The sequence below is a fragment of the Anser anser genome, assembly GCF_964211835.1.
Source record: "Anser anser genome assembly, chromosome: 3".
In the NCBI taxonomy this organism is placed as follows: domain Eukaryota; kingdom Metazoa; phylum Chordata; class Aves; order Anseriformes; family Anatidae; genus Anser; species Anser anser.
In genome coordinates this window covers 40,155,884-40,176,532 of record NC_139722.1, presented here as the reverse complement: position 1 = coordinate 40,176,532, position 20,649 = coordinate 40,155,884, and the positions used below count along the sequence as shown (strand labels likewise).

The 20,649-nt window shown below is 44.0% G+C and overlaps 1 protein-coding gene across 3 annotated transcripts in view; it reads left to right on the top strand.

Annotated features, from left to right (window-relative positions):
- LOC310897348 (gamma-aminobutyric acid receptor subunit rho-2) overlaps window positions 1-12,480 on the top strand; it is a 33,250-nt gene extending 20,770 nt beyond the window's left edge. For 2 of the 3 annotated variants that reach the window (XM_083830882.1, XM_083830881.1), the window contains exons 3-7: window positions 2,113-2,195; window positions 3,696-3,836; window positions 4,117-4,269; window positions 6,037-6,233; window positions 8,202-12,479. In XM_083830882.1, the coding sequence (XP_083687008.1) occupies window positions 2,113-2,195; window positions 3,696-3,836; window positions 4,117-4,269; window positions 6,037-6,233; window positions 8,202-8,510 (883 nt within the window). In that variant the 3' untranslated portion in view covers window positions 8,511-12,479. Of the gene's footprint in view, window positions 1-2,112; window positions 2,196-3,695; window positions 3,837-4,116; window positions 4,270-6,036; window positions 6,234-8,201 lie in introns of all 3 variants that reach the window. The other variant, XM_083830880.1, reaches the window with a different exon arrangement.
- Window positions 12,481-20,649: the final 8,169 nt, after the last annotated feature.

The following is a 20,649-nucleotide window of genomic DNA, read 5'->3' as shown; positions in this document are numbered from 1 at the left end:
CACGGCCCCGTGGTTCCTGGACACTCCCCGGGTCTTTGCTGTCAGTTTTGCTCCCGACGTGGCTGTGGCGACCACCAAGACTGCTGCTGCTGACTCTGCTGCTCCCACAGCTGATGCAGAGCCCCGTTTCCAGCATCTCCAGTACCAGATGCTTTGCAGGATGCTGCGAGAAACCACGCTGTGGGCAGTAACAGGATAATCTCCCCGAGGGAAGCATTCCCCTAAGTCTGTGCAGTCAGAGGAAGGCTTAGGCAAGCAGGGATGTTCGTCCTGGGGTCAGTGTGTGATTAAACTGGAAGCTGCTGATGTACCAGATGGTGACCTCTATAATTATCCTATTGTGCTTCCTGTTTGTCTGGAAAAAGGTTTTTTGTTTGTTTGTTAGTTTTTTGTGAGTTTTTATGTCGATGTAAAGGTTTAAGTTTACTGAAGCTGAAGCAGCAGCATTAAAGACACACTGGAGTCCCCAATTTTCTAGTAGATTTGTTGGCTGGAAGACTCTTGAGGCACAGCCCAGCTGATTATATTTCCTTCATCTGAAAGGAAAAAAAAGATGCAAAGAAAAATACACTGCCAGCGGAGAAAACCTAAGAACCCAGACAAAAGCACATTTCCCCAGGACAGGAAAATTGTCCTCAATGTGCAGTGACCTTTTAATGTTTCATGGCACAAGGATTTCCTTTCTAGGACCTGTCTGGAACTTACTCACTTTATGGTAAAATATTTCTCAAAAGCTATGAAAGTGTTTTTATTTATTTATTTATTTATTTATTTGATTCAGGGGGCTATTTCTTTTGAAAGAATAAGCATAGTGTATGATAGCTTCCTAATTAGGACAATATCCCACCAAGCCTGCGTGCTCTAAAGTTCACTGGATCCGTATTCCAAATACAATTCTAATTTATTTGAAAAACCCTTGACAAATTATTAAAACCACAAAGAAACAAGCGTAAGAAAGAGAGATGCACTATAAGGACACTCCATTTTGCCCAGTCCTCCTGAGCTACAAAATCCCACCTTGTCCAAACATCTAGGAACACTTTCCCTCTTTGGAAGCCATTTATTGCATGAAAGGTCTGACTGCTCACAACTCAACTAAGATGTTGTCCATTTTATTAGAACCAGATAAGGACAAAGGTACCACACAGAAGTTTTTACGTTTGGCTCATATGGCAAAACTCTGCTCTAGTTCATAGTTAAAAGGAACAGCATGTGGTTTTCAGGGGTGATGAGAACATAGGGAAGATTAGGCTTTGGATCACAGACCCTTGAACAGAAGAACAGTTGTTTATAGACATCTGCAATGAATCTAGAAAATGGTCACAGCCAAAATAAGCCAGCTTCTGAAACGATGACTCACAGCTGATTTGCCCCTACTAAGCTCGGAGCTCCTCTGCAAAACTGTCCACTAGAGCAAGTTCACCAACCCACTGAAAAACTTGTTACACAAAGTCATGCACAAGTGGACTCAGATTTAAAAACTGGAGCTGTGATTGTTGCAGCTCTTTAACTAAGATGTGAACTTAACAGAGGCAAATCTCATGCCTTGAAATACAGCTGCACCCATCTTACACCCCCTGCCACAGAAATACACCACACAGATATAAAGAATCGGTCTGAGGACAGAAATAAACCATTTTTGCCTTAATAATATCTATACCAGATGAAGTTTTTGGCCTGCAATAAGGTTGGCCATGTTCCTCAGGTTTGGGTTGTTGTTGGTGTGACTATGGAGGAGAGTGATCAAAGAGAAAATGAGGAAACCCTTAAGCAAACTGGACATAAGGGGATCTTAAATGTAAATGGTGAAATTATTCTTTTGTTGTTGCCTTCTAGGGAAATAGTTGGATATAAAACATGGTGGAAATATCTGTATTGACATTAGTATTACTGTAACGTCCAAGATTGTGCTTTAGTTCCTTGACAGGTATTGAAATTACAGTTTCCACTGGAGTTTCTGCATATAATTTATCTCCCTTGTACTTGAAGAGTTGCTAGGCATTTTCTTGTGGATTTTTGCTGGCTTTAAAGATGTAAAATTGCCTGTGTGTGTTAACGTTCTTCCTTCATTTCTCCTCATAGAAAACAACCTTTCTCATTTTTGCCTTCTAGGATCACAGTGACAGCAATGTGCAACATGGACTTCAGCCGCTTCCCCCTGGACTCGCAGACGTGTTCTCTGGAGCTGGAAAGCTGTACGTTGTACCTGTGTTTCTAGCTAGGCGTGCTCCAGAGCTGCTGTACTCACATAAACCAGACATGTTTCAGAATACAGTCTATTTTAAAGCCTGAAAAAAAAGTTCACCAAAGTCACCGATAGTATTCATATTAACTTATTGGCTTGTATTGGCCTGGGCCTCATGCTGCAAGACAGGGGAATTTGCAAGGAAAGCATTCTTGTATGAATTTTGGTAGATGGCACTTTCAAAAACACACACACACACACAAAAATGTCAATAGAAGTGTTCAACATATACTGGTTCTCAACAGCTTGCTGATGAGAAATTTGGGAGGAGAAGTTGTGTTCTGTTCATTGCCTCTGACTGGAAGCTGGTGCCTTCAAGTGTCACAGCACAAAGCAGAATATAATGATCATTGATTTTCTCTAAATTTCATCCACAATATGGCTAATGTATGATAATTGTGATCCTGCAAACTCTGTGGCTTGGGGTCAGCTTCTTTGGGAAGGAGTTTTCTGTGGAGAAAGTGATTTGAACAGTAAAATTTTCATGGTTGTTCTGTAAACTTTCTCCAGGGTGTGCCAAGACTAATGTCTAAATGTTTTGAGGTCTTCTCAGCCATTTAACTGAAATTTTCCTTTAGCAACAACAGAATCACAGAATTACGGGGTAATTTACACTGGAGAAGAGTTTTAGGTTGATAATGAAACCAGCTAGTCCAACATGGTGGTCAGAGCAGGGAGAACTTTAGAGTGGCTTTCTGAGGGCTGTGTCTAGTTGGGTTTTAAACATCTGCAAAGTAATAGGGGTTCCACAACCTCTCTGTGCTACACATTCAAATGTTTGACTGCCCTCATCATGAGAAAGTTGCCTTTTACTTGCTCGGAAAAAATCCCTTGATGCAGCTTTGGATTTTGTGGCATCCTCCTACACCTTGTGCTCCAGCACCCAGCCATCCTGACAACCCCTTCATTCTCCATTCCTGCCACCGAACGTATCAAATGACTCCTTAAGTTTTTCACTTACGGTCTTCAAACATTTCTAGATTTTTGCTTCAAATCATACCTGTCATTTTTGCCTTTATCATTCCAAGACAGCTTGAGGTGTCTGCATTTCCCCATTCCTCTAAATTCAGCCATTTAACCCATAGCTATTTCCTGAGTTACTCTCATGAGTTAGCAATACTTTGTCTGCGATTTTTGATATGTGATGCTCAGAAAAGTACCATCTGCCCTGTAGTTTCACCAGCACAGGGTAAAAAGAGGATGTGTTTCCCCGCATCAGGATGCCCTGTTGTTTTGTTTTTGTTGTTGCCCTGGTATATCATATGGTAAGATCATTTTCACTCACTGTTGTTAGAAAACTTTTTTTTTGTGGCATTGCTTCACATTAAAGACGGCTTTCTGTTTGTTAATCTGTTGTTCTGTTGTTCTCTGGATCTATTAATCTTTTTTTTTTTTCTTTTTTCCTCCACGCTAAAACCATACTGTATTGTTTTTTTTTTCTTTGCCTAAGATGCTTACACTGATGAAGATCTGATGCTGTATTGGAAAAATGGGAATGAATCTCTGAAAACGGATGAGAAGATTTCTTTGTCTCAGTTTTTGATACAAAAATTCCACACTACATCAAGACTAGCTTTCTACAGTAGCACAGGTATTGGAATTTTCTGATTTGCTGCTATTGCTAAAACTACTGCTAATGCTGTACTGACTGCTAGTGAGAAGGGTCTTGTCTAACTCCTCCTGCACTTGTCTCCTGTGGGATTGTGTTTCACTGAAATGCAGTCTCCACTGTCTGGACAACCCATGTTTTGAAAGATCAGTATCCCTTTTTTCTGCCCTTTAGAAACAAAAGATCAAAAGGAAGATCTTGCCTTGCTGTACCTGCCATCCAGGCTGCTCTCACTGATTCTGCCTTTCCTTCTTTCTCACAGGTTGGTACAATCGCCTCTACATAAACTTCACGTTACGCCGGCACATCTTCTTCTTCCTGCTCCAGACCTACTTCCCCGCCACTCTGATGGTCATGTTGTCCTGGGTGTCCTTCTGGATCGACCGCAGAGCAGTACCTGCCAGAGTCTCTTTGGGTAAGAGCAATCCTGACTGTGTGAAAATCTTTGAATGTGAAAGTTTGGGCAGGAAAGGGAACTGGTCATTTTGATGGTTAAAGCTTTTTTGGGAAGCAACTGTCTCTTATTTGATGATCAATATCTTGCAAAACTTGCAGTTTGTCCGTCATTGCCAAGCAATCTTCCTGATCTATATTTAGTTCAGGACAGAGAGAGCTGTGGTTTAAAAAAGAAAAGTGGGCAGAGAAGAGAGGTTTCATAATTCATGAGTCAATGAGCCAAGATTTTACCCCATTGCCCAGTCCTGTAGTGCTGAGACACGTGCTACTGTCAGTGAGGGTCATGTTTTACAGTTTAAGCACCTGAACAGAGGTTAAGGCTTCTGTTACAGTTTTCATCAGTGCCTAGAGCTGGATCCAGAGCAGTATCCTGCACAGGTTTGTGTCTGATCAACCAAGGGGGACTTGTGTTGAGGGGCTGAGGGTTCTGGAGTGGGGATGTCTCTCATTTGAAGGAGTGGGAAGAAGAAGGCTTGAAAATCCTGCACACACCACTTTGCATTTTTGGACATCTGAATACCCATCAGGAGGAGCATTTTCTGTGCCAGAGCTGGAGAAAATGCTTTCATCTGAGAATAAAAAGAAATTGTTTGTTTACTCCATACAAAGATTAGAGAAAGAAAAATCTCTGAATTTTAATATGTAAGGTTTCCAATACTAAAAGCGTGAAACAGTATTTTAGCCCCACACCTTGTCTCAATTAGAAAGCTGTGCACTGCAGCAAGCATATGAGAAGAGGCAGCCAAGAGTCTACTCCACTGAAAGGAATCTGTTCAGTGGATATTATTAAAAAAAAAAAAAGGGAGAAAAAAAAAGGGAGAAACTGATGATAAAATGAACAACAGTAACTGTATTTGCAGAGGTCACTACTTTGAAAAGGTTGAAGTAGCTATGAATGCTTTTTGGCTACATTTCTCTACTTAAGTGGCTTTGACAACTTGCAAATATTTTTGTCTCCATGACTATCCAAAGAAAGTATATACTATTTTGCACAATTTTATCTATATCTATCTAAATACATATACATATACACACACACATATGTATATTTACATACAAACAGCTACACATACACACAACTATATAGGTAGTATGAGGGTGGTTTTAAAAACTTTTTAATTCCCACAGTTCGAACTGCAGACAAGTATTAGAGGTAAAAACATAATGCCATTCTTTTGCACTGTTTAATATAAAACTTCCCTACCACACAATTAAAAGTATTAATTTTATCTTCATTGCACATCTGTTATAGTGCCTGTGATTTAGATCAAATCCTCTTTTGCCGTGGCCAGAAGTCAGGCTGCTTTCTGGCGGTCCCTGGGGCACAAGCTGGTACAGTTAGGAAACAGGAGTCCTTGTCACCACTGGTCTTAGCAGACTCAACTCTAGGCAGTGTGTTAAAATAGAAGTAGTTTTGGCTAAAGGAAAGCTGAACAACTGTCTCAGTGCAGAGAGGAATCCTGACTCTGGGGGTTAAGGAAGGAGGTAAATGCAGTTCCCAGCAAAATGATGTGGCTGCCCTGTTGTTCCTTGAAACTCAGCCCTTCACGTGCACAAAGTGCAGGCAGTAAGGGCAGTTTTGCATCAGCAAGAGAGATACTTATCACCAAATAATTCACATCAAACATCTGCCAGGACATTATGTAGAGCATAGTTCTATTTTTCTTGAGAGTAGCCTTATGGACTGGATCAACCAGCATCATTTATTTCTCTTGGTTCTTCCCAGGGATCACCACCGTGCTGACCATGTCCACGATCATCACGGGGGTGAATGCCTCCATGCCGCGTGTTTCCTACATCAAAGCAGTGGACATTTACCTGTGGGTCAGTTTTGTGTTCGTCTTCCTCTCGGTGCTGGAATACGCAGCAGTGAATTACCTGACCACTGTGCAAGAGCGAAAGGAGAGGAAACTCCGGGACAAGGTGAGGAAAACTTTGATCTTGTTTAGCCATTCATTCATTTTTTATTTTTTTTTTAAAGCTGATCTGGTCTTTCTATTGCATGCAGTATGTGTATTAGCAGAGTTGTTCTGTGAGACCAAGCATACTCTAACAGTTAGCCAAGTTTATGCTCACAATTTTTAATGTGCCCGTGCTAATTCCCAAACCATACACAGGAGTGTTTTGGTGCTAGTTGGCCTGGACAAAATTGAGGCCAGAGACCTTTCTGACACTTAGTAGTGTTGTCAGTTAAGTTCCCATACCCTGGGACACTCTTTGGCAGTATTTAATTTATTAATGTAGACAGAGACTAAAATTGCTGCTGGGTGAACTTATGCAGTGTCCTTCTGTGTGTATGTGTTTGTGGAGACAGGTGTGATTTAAGACTGTGTGGAGGTGGCCTTCTAGTACATTAGGCTCTCTTGTCCACATGGGTGACTGTCAGCGCACAGCACATTAAACCAAAGGAACTGCAACAAGGGAATTTGGGGCTAAAAGTACATCTGCAGAATATACTTTCTCTGTTGGGTCCTGCAACGATTAACTTGCTGCCTTTAACTGCATTCCCTTCCACCCACCACCTCCCAGGCCTGTCATCAGTTGATGATAAAGAGCCTAACATAATTCTTTCCTGCGGTTTTTTTTTTGGTTTGGTTTGGTTTGGTTGGTTGGTTGGTTGTTTTTTGTTTGTTTGTTTGTTTGAGAGAGGAGGATATAAGGGATAGGATTTATCTTTGAAGAGAGATAAAACTAAGTTTATCTCTTTGTGCAACAAAAAAAAACCCTCAACTTGCATGTACACCTGCTTTGCATAAAGTATGTCTTAAAACACAGTTGTTCAACTGTACACATGGAGTGCTCCAAAAAGTTCCCGGAGTGATAGGACTAACGTGTTAGAGCAAACGGGCTACAAACTTGTCATGTTTTTTTCTTAACACCATCTGCTGCTATCAAAGCATTTGGTCATGACTGTAACACAGAAAACAGTTCATAAATCATTTTCCAGGCTTTCAGTAAGCAATATGAGCTGTTGGTTACATTGAGGAGCAAGTCTTCAGTGTGGAGTTTTCCAGTAGCATCCTGAATATACTGTATTTTTGTGTATGTATCCTTCATTATATTAGTGGAACTTACATAAGCAATTCCTTGAATAACCCAACCATCAAAGTTGGCAGAAGAGGGAACTGGGGGCAAAGTGTTACTGGGTGAGGAAAGCAGACAGAGCAATTTGTGGGGAATCAGAGGCAGCAACTCCTCACAGAAAGGAGATTTTGGAATCCATTTTTATTTCATATAAATATATAATCCGTGTTGCTGAGAAAGAAAACATACAGATTTTAACTGTGAGAATATAGTATTTGCTATTCAAAATTCTACCTGTACTCACTGTGGGATGCACTTTGGCACTGCTGAAATCAATGTGAGCTTTGACATTGAGTTAAACAGTGCTGGGATTTTACACTGGACATCTAACTGAATCTTGCCTTCATTTAAAACCAGTTTTACACAGGAAATACATTTATCTGTGAAACAGAACTTGGCTCTTTTTCCATAACATGTACTGAATAACCCATTGACACAGATAAAACTGTATCTTGCCTTCGAATATTTGTAAGCACAAAGAATGCATAACAAGGAATCTCAAGACAGAAAGGCTGAACAGAGCTAGCTAAAAAACCATTTTGGTTTTATATCTGCAAAAGCACTTTTTCTATTTTTTTCTGAACCTGCTTGTCAAAGCACTGTATCTAAACCACAACTTTTTCTTTCGGAACACAAGGAAAAAACATGATGTTTTGTTTAAAAAAGTGATTTTTTTTTTTGGTTACAGTATTTCAACTAAAATTTCAAGCTCCACTGTTTACAAACTGTCTGTTAAAAGAAAGGCACCATTTCTGTTGCCATTGCGTTCTTCCAGTGTTCAGCTGTGTTTCTTGTTTGTGTTCCTAGTTTCCATGTACATGTGGAATACCTCATTCAAAAACTATGATGCTGGATGGAAACTACAGTGAATCTGATGCCAACAGCCTGGCAGGGTATACAAGAAGCCAGATGGTCCCAGAGGAAGAAAAACAAGAAAAGATGGTTGTGCACTTAGCCATGAGCAACGCATCTAATTCATCAAGGAAGAGAGGCCTGAAGGGCCATGTGGGCTTGCGCATCATCCAGAACACTCATGCAATTGATAAATACTCCAGATTAATATTTCCAGGCACCTATATATTTTTTAATTTGATATATTGGTCCGTCTTTAGCTAGGCATGCCTGCACGGCAATGACTGAAGCAAAAGACACTTACAGAACTCTCTTTTGTTGGTTCTTTTTTAAGTTCAATTTGGATGCAAAGCCAGAAAGCTGATCATTTTACAGCTGTTTTGGCAGGTTAAGTGGAGGACACATCCTCCAGTGGGCAACTCCATGCACATCATGGAGAAGCCTGCTGTGCCAGTTGCTTTCCAACCCACACCCCAGCTCCCATTTGCTTTATGATACATGCTGTTTCTCATACTTGAAAATATGTGCTCGTTGTTTGCTCAAAAGGTGCTGTATGTACGTTTGGGGCCGGCAACACTGGAGCTGCCTGCTATGCAATGGACAACCAGAGAGTGCGTTGACACAGGCTGTCCTGGGGGAGTTGACGTATGCGACTTGCAAGGAGCGGCCTGGGAACTGCATCTCCTGAAAGGGGTCTGAATGAGGCCTCTCCTTTCAAAAATCTCTGTCTTTGACAACGACTTTTCTTTGGCTTATGAATACAATGTTTCTTTCCATCGGCTTATGAACGAGACATCCTTTTAGGGTCCAAATTGTGTTCTCTCTGGACAGGACCTACATTGATACCAGCGAGACTGTTGGCTGTCCAGGATCCACAGGGCTGGTTACAGAGTGCAGGTGGTATGTTTGAGTGAGTGGATAAAACAGAACAATGAATTCACAGCCCATGAATTCACAGCAGATGGCTCCCAGGGTATGTGAGTAATGAAAACAGGGAGGTTTAGGCATGTGTTTCCATATAACCTGAGTGCAGCACGTGATATGTAGCACCTGACCTCTAAAATGAGAAGGAAAGCTTGTGAGTAGCATGCACAGCCACTGTATGGGAATGGGCATCATCTCTGGGACCATCATTTTCTTCAGAAGTAGAAAACATTGTTGAGGGCAGCACTGGTAGCTTTCAAAGATTTTCCTCACCCCTGTGAGGAAAGTGCAGACCATGGAGAAATAGTATATCCCAACATGCCTTTCCAAATCAACACACTGCCCTTCTGATCAGGGATTTTGGATCAACAGGGAGAGATGCCTGTCAGAACTTCTTTCTACAGAAATATAGACATGTCAGAGAATGAAGTGGCAAGAATAATACTGTGGGATTCAGTGAAACCCTGTCTGGCCTCTGGCTACAAGGTCAATGTAAGTCCTTTGAAGCTGCTGGAAAGCATTGTAACCAACTACACAGCTTGGCATTTTGTTTTCCATCCAGTGATATCTTCCCTTCCTTTGCTAACAGCACTGACAACAAAACCCAAATATTTCTACACAATAGCAGCAAGACAATGATGGCCAAATTTGCATGCCTTTTATTTTTAAAAAACATCATGGCTTTTTGGCTGTGGAGATTATATTCATCAAAGCATTTGGTTGCCAAGCTGAAATTCAGCAGGATGGGCAGAGCCTGAAGTATGAAGATCTGAGACTGAGTGTAGAAAGCAATTCAATGATAAGATTCAATTACACATCTGACTAGGGTTGGGCCAGGAAGATTCATCTAAATCACATTAATACGGGAGAAACAAACAAAAATAATAAAACTGTAACTGTTGGTGTGTGAATTTTCCTACTTACTGTAGCAATAAATCTTACATCTTAAATCTCAAGGGATGTAGAAGTGGGCTGGGAATTGTCAACTCCAGGCTGTCAACAACACCCAGAATTTTCCTTGTGCCTCAGATATTGCTGCCTAAGTCACACCGATGGTCACACTGATTTACTGGAAACAAAATTGATCAGAGAAATTAAATTCAGAACGGCGTACCCCTTTCATCAGCCATGTTAATAACTGTCATTTATGGAGTTCTGTGTGGTCATGAAAGTAAGAAAGCACAGCCCTGAAATCACTGCAGAGAAGGGAAGCGATGGGAGGACAGTGTCTGAGAGGAAGGCTTGTCCTCTCACCCAGCCTGACATTTCTCTCCTGGAGCCATCAGATCCGTGAATTTACCACATCCCACTCTTCTCGGAGCTGAAACCTGGACAGTTCTGTCATCAACAAGTGGGGATAACCACATTAAAGAGGCAAAAACTATTAAAAAAAAAGAGAGCCCAGACAACTTTTGAGAGCTTAAAGCCCGGACTTAGCAGGATGGGTCTCAGCGCTGTGACGAGGCAGCGGAGCAGGGCAGGCAGGGGCCTTTGCTGGGGCCATGCACTGCTGGAGGCCGGCAGGCCTGCACCGCCAGGCACGGTGCTGCCATTCAACCCCCCGGTGCCTCGGCTTCTCCATCTGGAAGATGGGGAGCAATGACATTTACCTACCTCAGGAGGGGCTGAGGAGCTTAACTAGCATGTGTGTGGAGCACAGTAATGGTTGCTGAACCTTACGATTATTGTACACGCCTGTGTACGTGACTGATAGATTGGTGCATGGTGAAACATCCACATCTGTTTCTGCCAGACACAATTATACAGCCTGCAACATCATCAAGAAGGGTATTTTTCCATTAAAGGAAAAAAAAATTCTATCGTGGGCACCGCTTATAATTATTACTCATTAAAACAACAGATGAAAAATATAGATGAGAATAAAACCAAGACATTTGCTTCAGGCAGCTTTTGAGTTGTGTTTTTCTGCTTATTAGGAGGAATATGGCTAGGCATGAAGCTAGAGCAAATATTAAAGTATGATATTGAGAATGTATTTCACTTTTCATCTCTCCTGGGTTACAAGAGACTTCATGGGCACTAACTTACAATCCCAAGATCCAACCACTGTTTTGAAAAATAGTGCCTGGAGCGAGTCTCTGACCAATGTTGGATGGATGCAACCCAATTCTGTGATGCACTGAGCATCTGGACAATTAACCTACTGAAGGACAGGATTTCCAGAAGTGCATAAGGTATTTGGGCAAATAAAGCCCATGAGTACACCATCTCTGAGTAACCTGGTCCAACCATGAAGAGACAAAATGTCGGCTCTGCTCATGCTGCGTCTGCCTGTATTATATTCTTACTTCTGTCTAATCAAATCGTGTCTTTGAAAAATATATATATATACACACATATACATGTACACATATGTATAATGTATATATGGGTAGCATATAACAAAGGAAGACTCTGGGATGTGTACCTCTGTGAAATTGTGTACATATGTGAAATTGTAACATATAGTATGTAAATTAACATTTATTATGCCCAAGAAAACTTACAGATTATGCTGATTTGAAGAAAGTCTTTTATTGACAGCCAAGGGCCGTGAAATGAGGCATTCGCAAGTTACTCCATAAATAAAAATTATGGGTTCTCTCACGTTTTCCTTCTGAAAAAGGACATGCTGAGAAGCTTGTGAGGAATGCTGGTGCTAAACTTGTTGTACAATGGGTACAAACCACTGTGCTGATCACTGTAATCAAACCTGTTAATAAAACAGAAAATGGAAAGGGTGGAAATGAGTCCATTTCATGGTGTGAACGTTAAAGTGTGATTTAAATTCCGTTTGGAGATCTGCTAGCTACAAGTTAATGCCCAGTGGTAGAGGATTTGAATAAACACCTCATTTGTAATTGATTTTAAATAAAAAGCATTTCAAAAGGTGGAAGAAATTCAGTGGAAGCATTCAAGTACTTTGAAATACGCAAAGCTCCTTGGAAAAACTGAGCCATTAATTACAGCTATAAGCTACAGAGACCTTTTGTGAAAACTGCAGCCCACGGCTGAAGAAATGTTAATAATTACTTTAAATTTCAGGGCATGTTTTTCAGGGCAGGTAGATTTCTCAATCTCCATTTGACTATAAATGAAAGCTTTACATATAATTCATCCTTTGTGCTTTGAAAAGATTCTCTCCACACTTACTAATGGAAGATAAAACTGCCTGTAGTTCCCAGCTGTCCAATCTTTGCTATTATCCCTAACGCAGACAATACGGCTGAAAAGAAATGTGCACGGGCTAAACTGATACCAGGACTACTGAATAATGGCTATTGTCTGTCAAATTTCCACATTGAAAAGATTAGAGTAAGGCATGGTCTAACCAAGTGAGATGCTGCCCTCCTGAAATTTAAAGAACTGAAAAATGCATTTAAAAACAGAAAGACTTTAGCACTATAAAAATTAAAATGTAATCCAGTCTCGCAGTAAGCTGATTAATTCCTTTACAAAAAATGACATTTGAAATAACGCATTGGGGTCATTATTCTCCTGGTTAGAGGAATTACCATTTCAGACGAAGTGAGAACAGTGGGGAGAGACATCAGACATGAGCAGGATGAGGTGCTGCTCATTGTGTCCAGCTCTTGTGGCCATATGGGGTGACCACAGGTGAGGAGGGGAGGACCCAGCTTTCCCAAGGCAGATGGTGCCTGGATATCACACACCACATGTGGCATGCTTTGATTTGGGCAAGAAGAAGTCGTCCTCTGCTGTCTGGGACAAGTCCTTCAGCTGGCTCCCTTTGCTCAGGCTCTACTCCACAAGCCAACCAAGGCCCTCAATAAATTCCCAAGGCCCTTGGCAGAAAAGCTCCAGGCTCTTGGTTCCCAGGAGATGCTCAGGGTCAGCCACAGCTGTCCACAAAATGTTCTCCAAATGAACGATGCCTTATGCCACCAGCTTTTGATGCTAACCTGAGTTGCCTCCATGGAAGAAGACTTCAACTGCCCATGTATATCAGCTGTGGGGTCACAGCAGCAGGCTAGGGCTGGAAGCCAGCCATGCTGTGCTATGCTGGCACAGCTGCCGTGAGCACCATGTGGTGGGGCCCAGCCAGTGACTGATTTCCAAGCAGATTTGATGGCCTACGATTGCCATACACCCTGTGTACAGCTGGCAGCAGCAGGACACAGCCCTGAAGTGGTGGGATCCCCACAAGCCATGGGGCAGTGGAGTGGGGTGGAGGCGTGTGGTGATGTAGCTGTTTTGGCAAAAGGTTTGGACTCAGTTCCAGCCACGTGTGTCATTAGCTGGTCCTTAGCCAGCCTTCCGCGGGGCACTCACAAGACATTGACAGGCCATGAAGGGTATTCCCCATGCCTGCCTTTGGGGACCCCCTAACCAGGAGAGCCACTTGTTGCCTGTTCCTCAGAACAAACAGAAAGCCCTTAGAAGATGACTGTAAGACTGATTTTTGCCTTTGAGAAAACAACCACGACTCATCTTAGCCAGTTGTCCAAATGGGATTGCTCCCACAAGACTTTCGGGGTGCTCTGAATGTTGATGTTTGCCCTTGCAACCAAAGAAATTAGCTTAGGAAATGTGCCTGGGAAGCCAATCCGTGGAAAATGCATATAAATGATGTGGAAAAAAAAAAAAAAAAAGATTTTACTGCTCTACTTGTCACACAGATTTATAGAAGAAAATTGTGTGTTTAGCTTAGAGGGAATTCAGAGAGGGAAATGAAAGAACAAGTTAATTGTAACGACAGTTTGAATTACTTGAACAAATATATTTTGGGAAATGGGACAGAACTCTACCCTCCTGGCTCTTTCCATTTTATCTGGATTTTTATTACGGTCCAAATTCATTTCAACCATAAAATTTTAAACCTTTCTTATATAGGTGCATAATAAACACATACTAACGGTATGGCTGGGAGGAGACCTTCAGTGCCTCAAGCTGACTGTAATCGCAATGGCCTCCAAGTAAATATGTGCATTTTTGTCATCTACAGTTTCACTTATGTTGTTCCACAAAATAGGAAAGGCAGCATTAATCAGCCCAGAGGTGGGGAGACAAGACACTTTCCAAGGAGCTGGACAAGAAAAAGACCACATCATTGCAGCAAGAAGTAGTGTTGGCATCTCACACATGTTTCTGGGTGTTTCGTGTGGTGCTGAGGAAGACTTTGTAGGACTATATGGGGAGGGAAGGTCTGCTCAAGCTGGGTCTGGAGACTGTAAGCAGCTCAGACGGTCACCCCCAGCTGTGAGCATGAAACGGCTGCAAACTGCCACCCCGGGGATGGTAACAAAGAACATTTCCTCAACCCATGGTCCCACACAGTACGCCCCTGTGGGCCCTCTTTCTTTGTGGGGTTGGTGTTGCCAGATGGCTCCGATCTGCCCCAAGGATGGTGGGTGGGAAGAAAGGTTTCTCTTCCTCACAGGGCAGGGTGGGGAGCTCCCCCTTTGTGTTTTGTCCATGAAGGAGATCAGCGCAGGTCTGCAGATGTGATGGGTGTTTGCAGGATTTTGCTGCCAGATTCCTGGCACATCAGACCTCCCTTTCCTCCCGGTGATGGCCCCGGGAGGAGGAGCAGGAGCCCTTGCTTCATAAGGCTTACTGGTTTGGAGAGGGGCAGGTGTATGGTACAGAAAGCAAGGACAGGGTCGAAATGGGAGGCCCTGCTGATTACGTGGGGCCAAATGGTCTGCCCCAGGCTCTCAGGCACTCTGTGCCCTAAATGACCAGGGAAGTGAAAACTGTAACTCAATTAGGAACCGAGCTGTTAGTGGGAAATGGCGCTTGCCGAGCTGCCTGGAGCCCACCCTGGCATTCATACAGCATACGGCTGGGGCATGAGCTTGGTGTGTGTCGTTCAGACGCGCCTGGTGCCTGGCATGATGCTGCCCAGGGGTGATGCTGCCCCTGGCTTGCCCTTCCCCAAGCTCAGCCTCCCACAGAAGGGCTCTCCCACCTCCTGCCCACCCTCGTGCAGGCACTGCCTTGCAGGGCTTAGCAGAACATGGCTTCCTTAAAAAAGAAATAAATATATATATATATATATATCATGGCTGTAATGTTTGTGCTTTCTCTCCTTTAGTCCTCTGTGAGCTGACATAAACACTACAGCATGTCAATATTCTTCCCACGTCACAGCTGGTGACGAAAGTCATCCATCAAAACGTGTGACTGACAGCTCCAGTGCTCTGCCAGAGGAAGACATCACCAAGGCTGCTTTTCAAGTACAACCCACACCCGCAAGGCTGCTTCCTTACCGCATCAATCTAGTCAACCAGTAGGTTTAACCAGGCTAATCGGTGGGAGATAAAATGACTTTGTACAAACAAACAAACAAAAATATTCTGTCTGAGGCACTTTAAGTCCAGAATTTCATGCCTGAGCCTCTCAAGTGTGTGGATGCTGCAGTACGGCCTGGTGTTGACACGGCTTTATGTGCCACCCTCGCTCCACATGTTTCAGAGGGCCATTTCAGGCTTGTAGATCCTGGTTGTCTAGTTATGCTCGGCACTGCGGTGTCTGAACTGTCTTTTGTGCCAGCTCCCATCTCTCTCCCTGAGCCTGGACGTGCCTGAACACCGTGAGCACTTTGCCCATGCCCCAGGCCAGCCTCCCCTCTACCTGCTTTCAGGTAACCAGCTCAGCGGGGAGGACTTCACACTTTGCTGCCAAGCAGCCACCCCTCCAGCCATCTGCTGTCTGCCATGACCCTTGTTTCTGCCTCACATGAATCTGATATATTTATTTTTGGTATATGGGTTTTTAAACTATTTCATTAAACGCTTCGTTACGCTGCATGGAGGTGATCACTCATCCATGAACAGCATCCCCCATCTCTCCCGTAACACCTGCTAACATCTCCTGGCAGCCCAGAAGTGACGAGTTGCTGAACATTTACAGAAACACTGCAGGGCAGAACAACCCCCTCTCCTGACTTGAATAAAGTCTCACACAGAAGTGCCTCATCCCGCAGCCAGGCAGCACAGCGGAGGGCAGAGGGCCGAGCCCTGCCCTCACCCCCTGCAGCACTGCTTGCGTGGGCAGGCTGAGAGCTGGGCCTCTGAACGCCTGGGATATGTATAAGTGCATTTTCATATTACATCTAACGTAATAAGTCAGCTAAATGCCCCTAGTCCGGGGAGGGCAGCATGTTAATAAACCCTCGTTACCAACAGTTGACAGTTGGTTAGCACAGATTAATCCTTAATGAAGAAAAAACCTCTTTATGTAATGTAACGCTTCTGGCCGTGGATCAGGGGTTGCAATCACCCACCCACACCTGACCTCTAAATACGGCTTTGTTCCGCCACAGGAAAAACAGACCCCAAAAATACGTACTTAGAGCTCAAGCAGCATCGCTTGGACCCAAACTCCACAATATGCTACAGAACAGCGCAGGGAGGCAGGAGGGGACCTGGACACACCAGGGTGACACCAGCTCCCTGGCCATGGCCACACACAAGTGAAACAGCCCGTGGAAAGCAGGAGGCCACAGCCCGTGGGGTTTGGCAGGGGACCATGCGGCCACCCTGCAGGGTGAGGGTCTGAGGCATTCTCCCGGAGCTGTGGGATGAAAAGCAAAACCAACCGGAGAGCCAAACCCGCTGAAACGTCATTAAATAATGCCAATAATAACTCTGGTCGTGAAGTAGAAAAGTCGCTATGGTTATCCCGTGACCCAAGAGCACTGATACAATAAAAGTGATTCACACACAAGAAAGGGAAAGAGAGTTACGCCTGTGAGTGCTGGCTTTTACCGCTATTGCACCTTACTCATCACCTGATAGGAGCCAGCCTACAGGTTTACTGATGGTCTCACAGAAAATAACTAGAAGGAAGGTTACAACTGTAGTATAAAGCAAGAATTACTGCATTTTACTTCACCATTTTGTATTTTGCAATACTTTGACTTACACAAAATGAATGCTCCTAAGGTGGGAACCCCCCCAAGGTGTGCCAGGTAAATAGACGAGGACAGACGAGACTCGTCTCTCCTGAGCAGGTAAAATGGGAAGAGACAGGGACGGCCGGGGTGTCTCAGACGTTGGGGTGTTTTTTCTTCTTTACCTTTCTCCTCGCATTCCTGCAGTGACGCCAGGCTGTGGAGAACAGACTAACCCCGGAGGAAATGTGAGAACGAAGCCAGCCCTGCGCAGGCGAGGCCTTCAAACAGCCAGAAGTGCTGGTGCGGGGATGCTGTCACGGCACAGACTTCCAACGAGGCGCAGCAGGTGATTAACGCTGCCGCTAATTGCTGCTGCCACAGAGAGGCCGAGTGCTGCACGTCTCTGAGACACCGAGACGAGCTCTTGCCGTTTGTGTACATTTGTGGGAAGGGGCCCTGAATGACGGCAGCACCCCGTGAGCAGCTCCGTGACTCTCAGCACAAAGCACAGTGCAGCTCCTTTTTGTCTGCACATGATGTAATGGAGATTGCAGGCCTCGTTCAGGACCAGCAGGAAATGTTGTGACACTGACACAAGGTGAGCGGTGAGACGGAAAACGTTGGGTTATTGACGTCGGGGATGGAGCAGCCCCACCAGATCATCTTAATCATCTCTCAGAAATGCTGGATTTCTTCTAATTTGGCACCTATGAAAGATGTTGCTGTTACGGGGCTGCCTGCTTGGGGACTGTGAAGGGCTTTTGTGGGCCTGGCACACTGGCCAGTGTCTTTAATACTGCATGGAGAGAGGACATCTTCTAAGGAGCTGCAGAAGCCATATGCAAAAGGCATGCACAAATTAATAAAAGACATTTTTTTGTCTTCCTCTAGTGCCAGAGAAAATTTTTAAAAAGTACAGACAACATTTGGCAGAAATGCCGATGTCTTCTTGGGCTCTGGGGTTTTAAAAGAATCAGGTCAGTGGGAGCACATACCAGGCCTCTTGGTAACACTTGGAAATTGTACTATTGGAAAAAATGCGCAGTTCCATTTTCTACAGTGATTGCAGGCATGTAAGACAGGAAAAAGAGTGATCGTATTTCCATTTTTGATAAAGGAAAATCAACTTCTTTTTTTTTCTTTCAGAGAAAAAAACCTCTCTGAGTTTTCCCACACTGCCCCCAGTTTTATGGGCCTTGAGAATGTTTCCTCTCCTCTCCCTTCCCCAGAGGGCACCAGGAAGGTGTTGTTTCCTTCCAGACACAAATACACATCCAGCTGTGGTCTCATTTTCATGCTGGGGTGCACTCCCCTGACACACCAAAGCACCCGTCACCTCCAGGGCAGGAGGCTGGGGGTCTGGAGATGCCCACCAGCTCTCCGCCTGCTGGGAACCCTCCTGCTGGGCAGCCAGGGAGCGTGGCTGCAGAGCTGCCTGTCTCCAGCAGGTGGGAGCCTGCCTGCACCGCTGCCTGCCTGCACTGCTGCCTGCTCACCCCAAAACCACTCGCCTGCACCACTGGAAACTAGTGCTGCCCTGGCTGCAGGAAGCTGGCAACACTGGCAGGGAAAAATATACCATGCTGGTGTTCTGGATGGAAAAGCACAAGAAAAATAGAGTGAACAATAATACAAATTCCCTCTTTTTTTTTTTTTTCTTCTTTTTTTTTCCCTTCTCCTTTATGCCCTTGTACCCCAATGGAAATGAAAATTGCAGACAATCTCAACTGCGATTACAGGAACAGCCAAAAGGTTTGGTGCTGGGTGTAAGAACCATCTCCTGTCCCCAGGACCAGTGCCGTAGGGAGCAAGCAGCCAGCACTGGCGGCAGGAGCAGGATGGCCTCTATGTGGATACATGTCCTGGGGGCCAGGCGGTGACTCAGGGCTGCGTTGTCCTACCACTGCTGCTGCTTGTCCCTCCTGTGTGCATGGGCACCAAGGTGCAATGAAATGAGAGCAGGAGGTTGAACTGGAAAGGTAAAATGCTAGCACTGGGATGGTAAAGAGAGGACAGACGCAGGAAGAGGACAAATGAGCAGAAAGCAACAATGTGAGACCCCACAAAACCCATATTCATTATGTTAGGGCGTTAGTTGAGGTTTTCCTCTTTTATGGGTGTGCCTAATATGTCTTAACTCCACCACTCTGCTAGTGTGCTTGAGAGGAAGTGAACATCCAGTCCTCTCCATTTTATGTGGCAATTGAGCAATGCGAGATAAACGCTGCCTGACAGACCTTTTGTGCCCCAGTTCCCCCAGCACTGCTCTCTCATACACTCCAGTGGCTCTTTGCAGTGGCTTCAGCATGTGACCGCTTTAGTCAGATGCGTATAGATTCGTGTAACTGGCATTGACCTGGTTTGGAAGGGAAAATAAGAAACAATGGTGAAACCACGTGGGTAAGTAGGAAAAAAAAAGTGTTGTTTTTTTTTTTTTTTTTTTTTCTGCAACACAGCTCATCTACCACATTACAATCCCAACACCGCGGCTCCTTCCTTTTCAACATCTGGCACTCTATTTTCCTGTGCAGCTTTTGTTCATGGCAGGTCAAGGCCTCTCTGCCCTTGCTGAGCTGGCTGTCCCCTGCTGAATCACTGCTCCCCCGTCAGCGTGGGAAGTGCTGCTTCGCCCAGTAATGGTGACAGAACATGGAGAAGGCTTTTATGCTTTGCACAAGGGACAGACCCACTCTCAGTGATGCTCAGCAAGAGGCAACAGTCATAAGATGCAGCAAGCGAAATTCCAGCAAAACACAAGGAAAAAGCTGCTCACAGAGGCTGTGAAGTTCAGCTGTACAGGGCCCTGAGAAACCTGGTGTAAGTTGAAACTCTCAGGTGTAGGAGCAGAAAGTACCCTCAAGACATTTTTTTAGAAGATCATACAGGAAAACAATCATGTTGCTTGTATCCTGATCAGAGAAGAAATGCAAACATTAATACTTCACCTTAAGACTCAGTTCATACTTGTATAAAGACTCAAATATTCTTGCAGACCAAATGGAGAAATTAAAACCACAGCATGGGATAAATACATCAGCTCTAGACTGTGGTTACATCAGTAAATTGTCTGGCTCCCAAGCAGTTTCTTGGAATAGTAAGAAACCAGGTTCCAAGGCTGATGGTCTCACATCAAAGCCCCATTGCTTTATGACGTTGATGTCATATCAAAAAAAAATCTCAATAAATCCACGATAATTTGTGCTGCAAAGCGAATGTCAAAATTCCACTAATAAAAAAATTGTAAATGATATGAAGACCAAAGTTAATTAAAGTTCTGTTCCAAGCACAACTCTGTGACACCACTAAGGCTTGAAGTTAATAGCTGCTTCTGGTCATGCAGAAATGACAGGATTAAAAATCCTGACTTGTGAGGTCAGCTGAATCCCTGAAAATCCCTGAGTTTTTCCTGAGAAAACTCAACAGCCTCCGTGGAGGCCCTGGGTGAAGAGGAGGCTGAGCCAGGCAAAGGATCCTTACATTTAATAGGGTTGTGTGCTGCTCTCCCTTACTAAAAGGACATTGAAAAATGAAAAAAAAAGAGATTCTAAAGAGAGTGCTAATGACATTCCAACAGGTACCAAGTGTCTGCCTTGGTAAAAGTAGGAAATATTATCACCA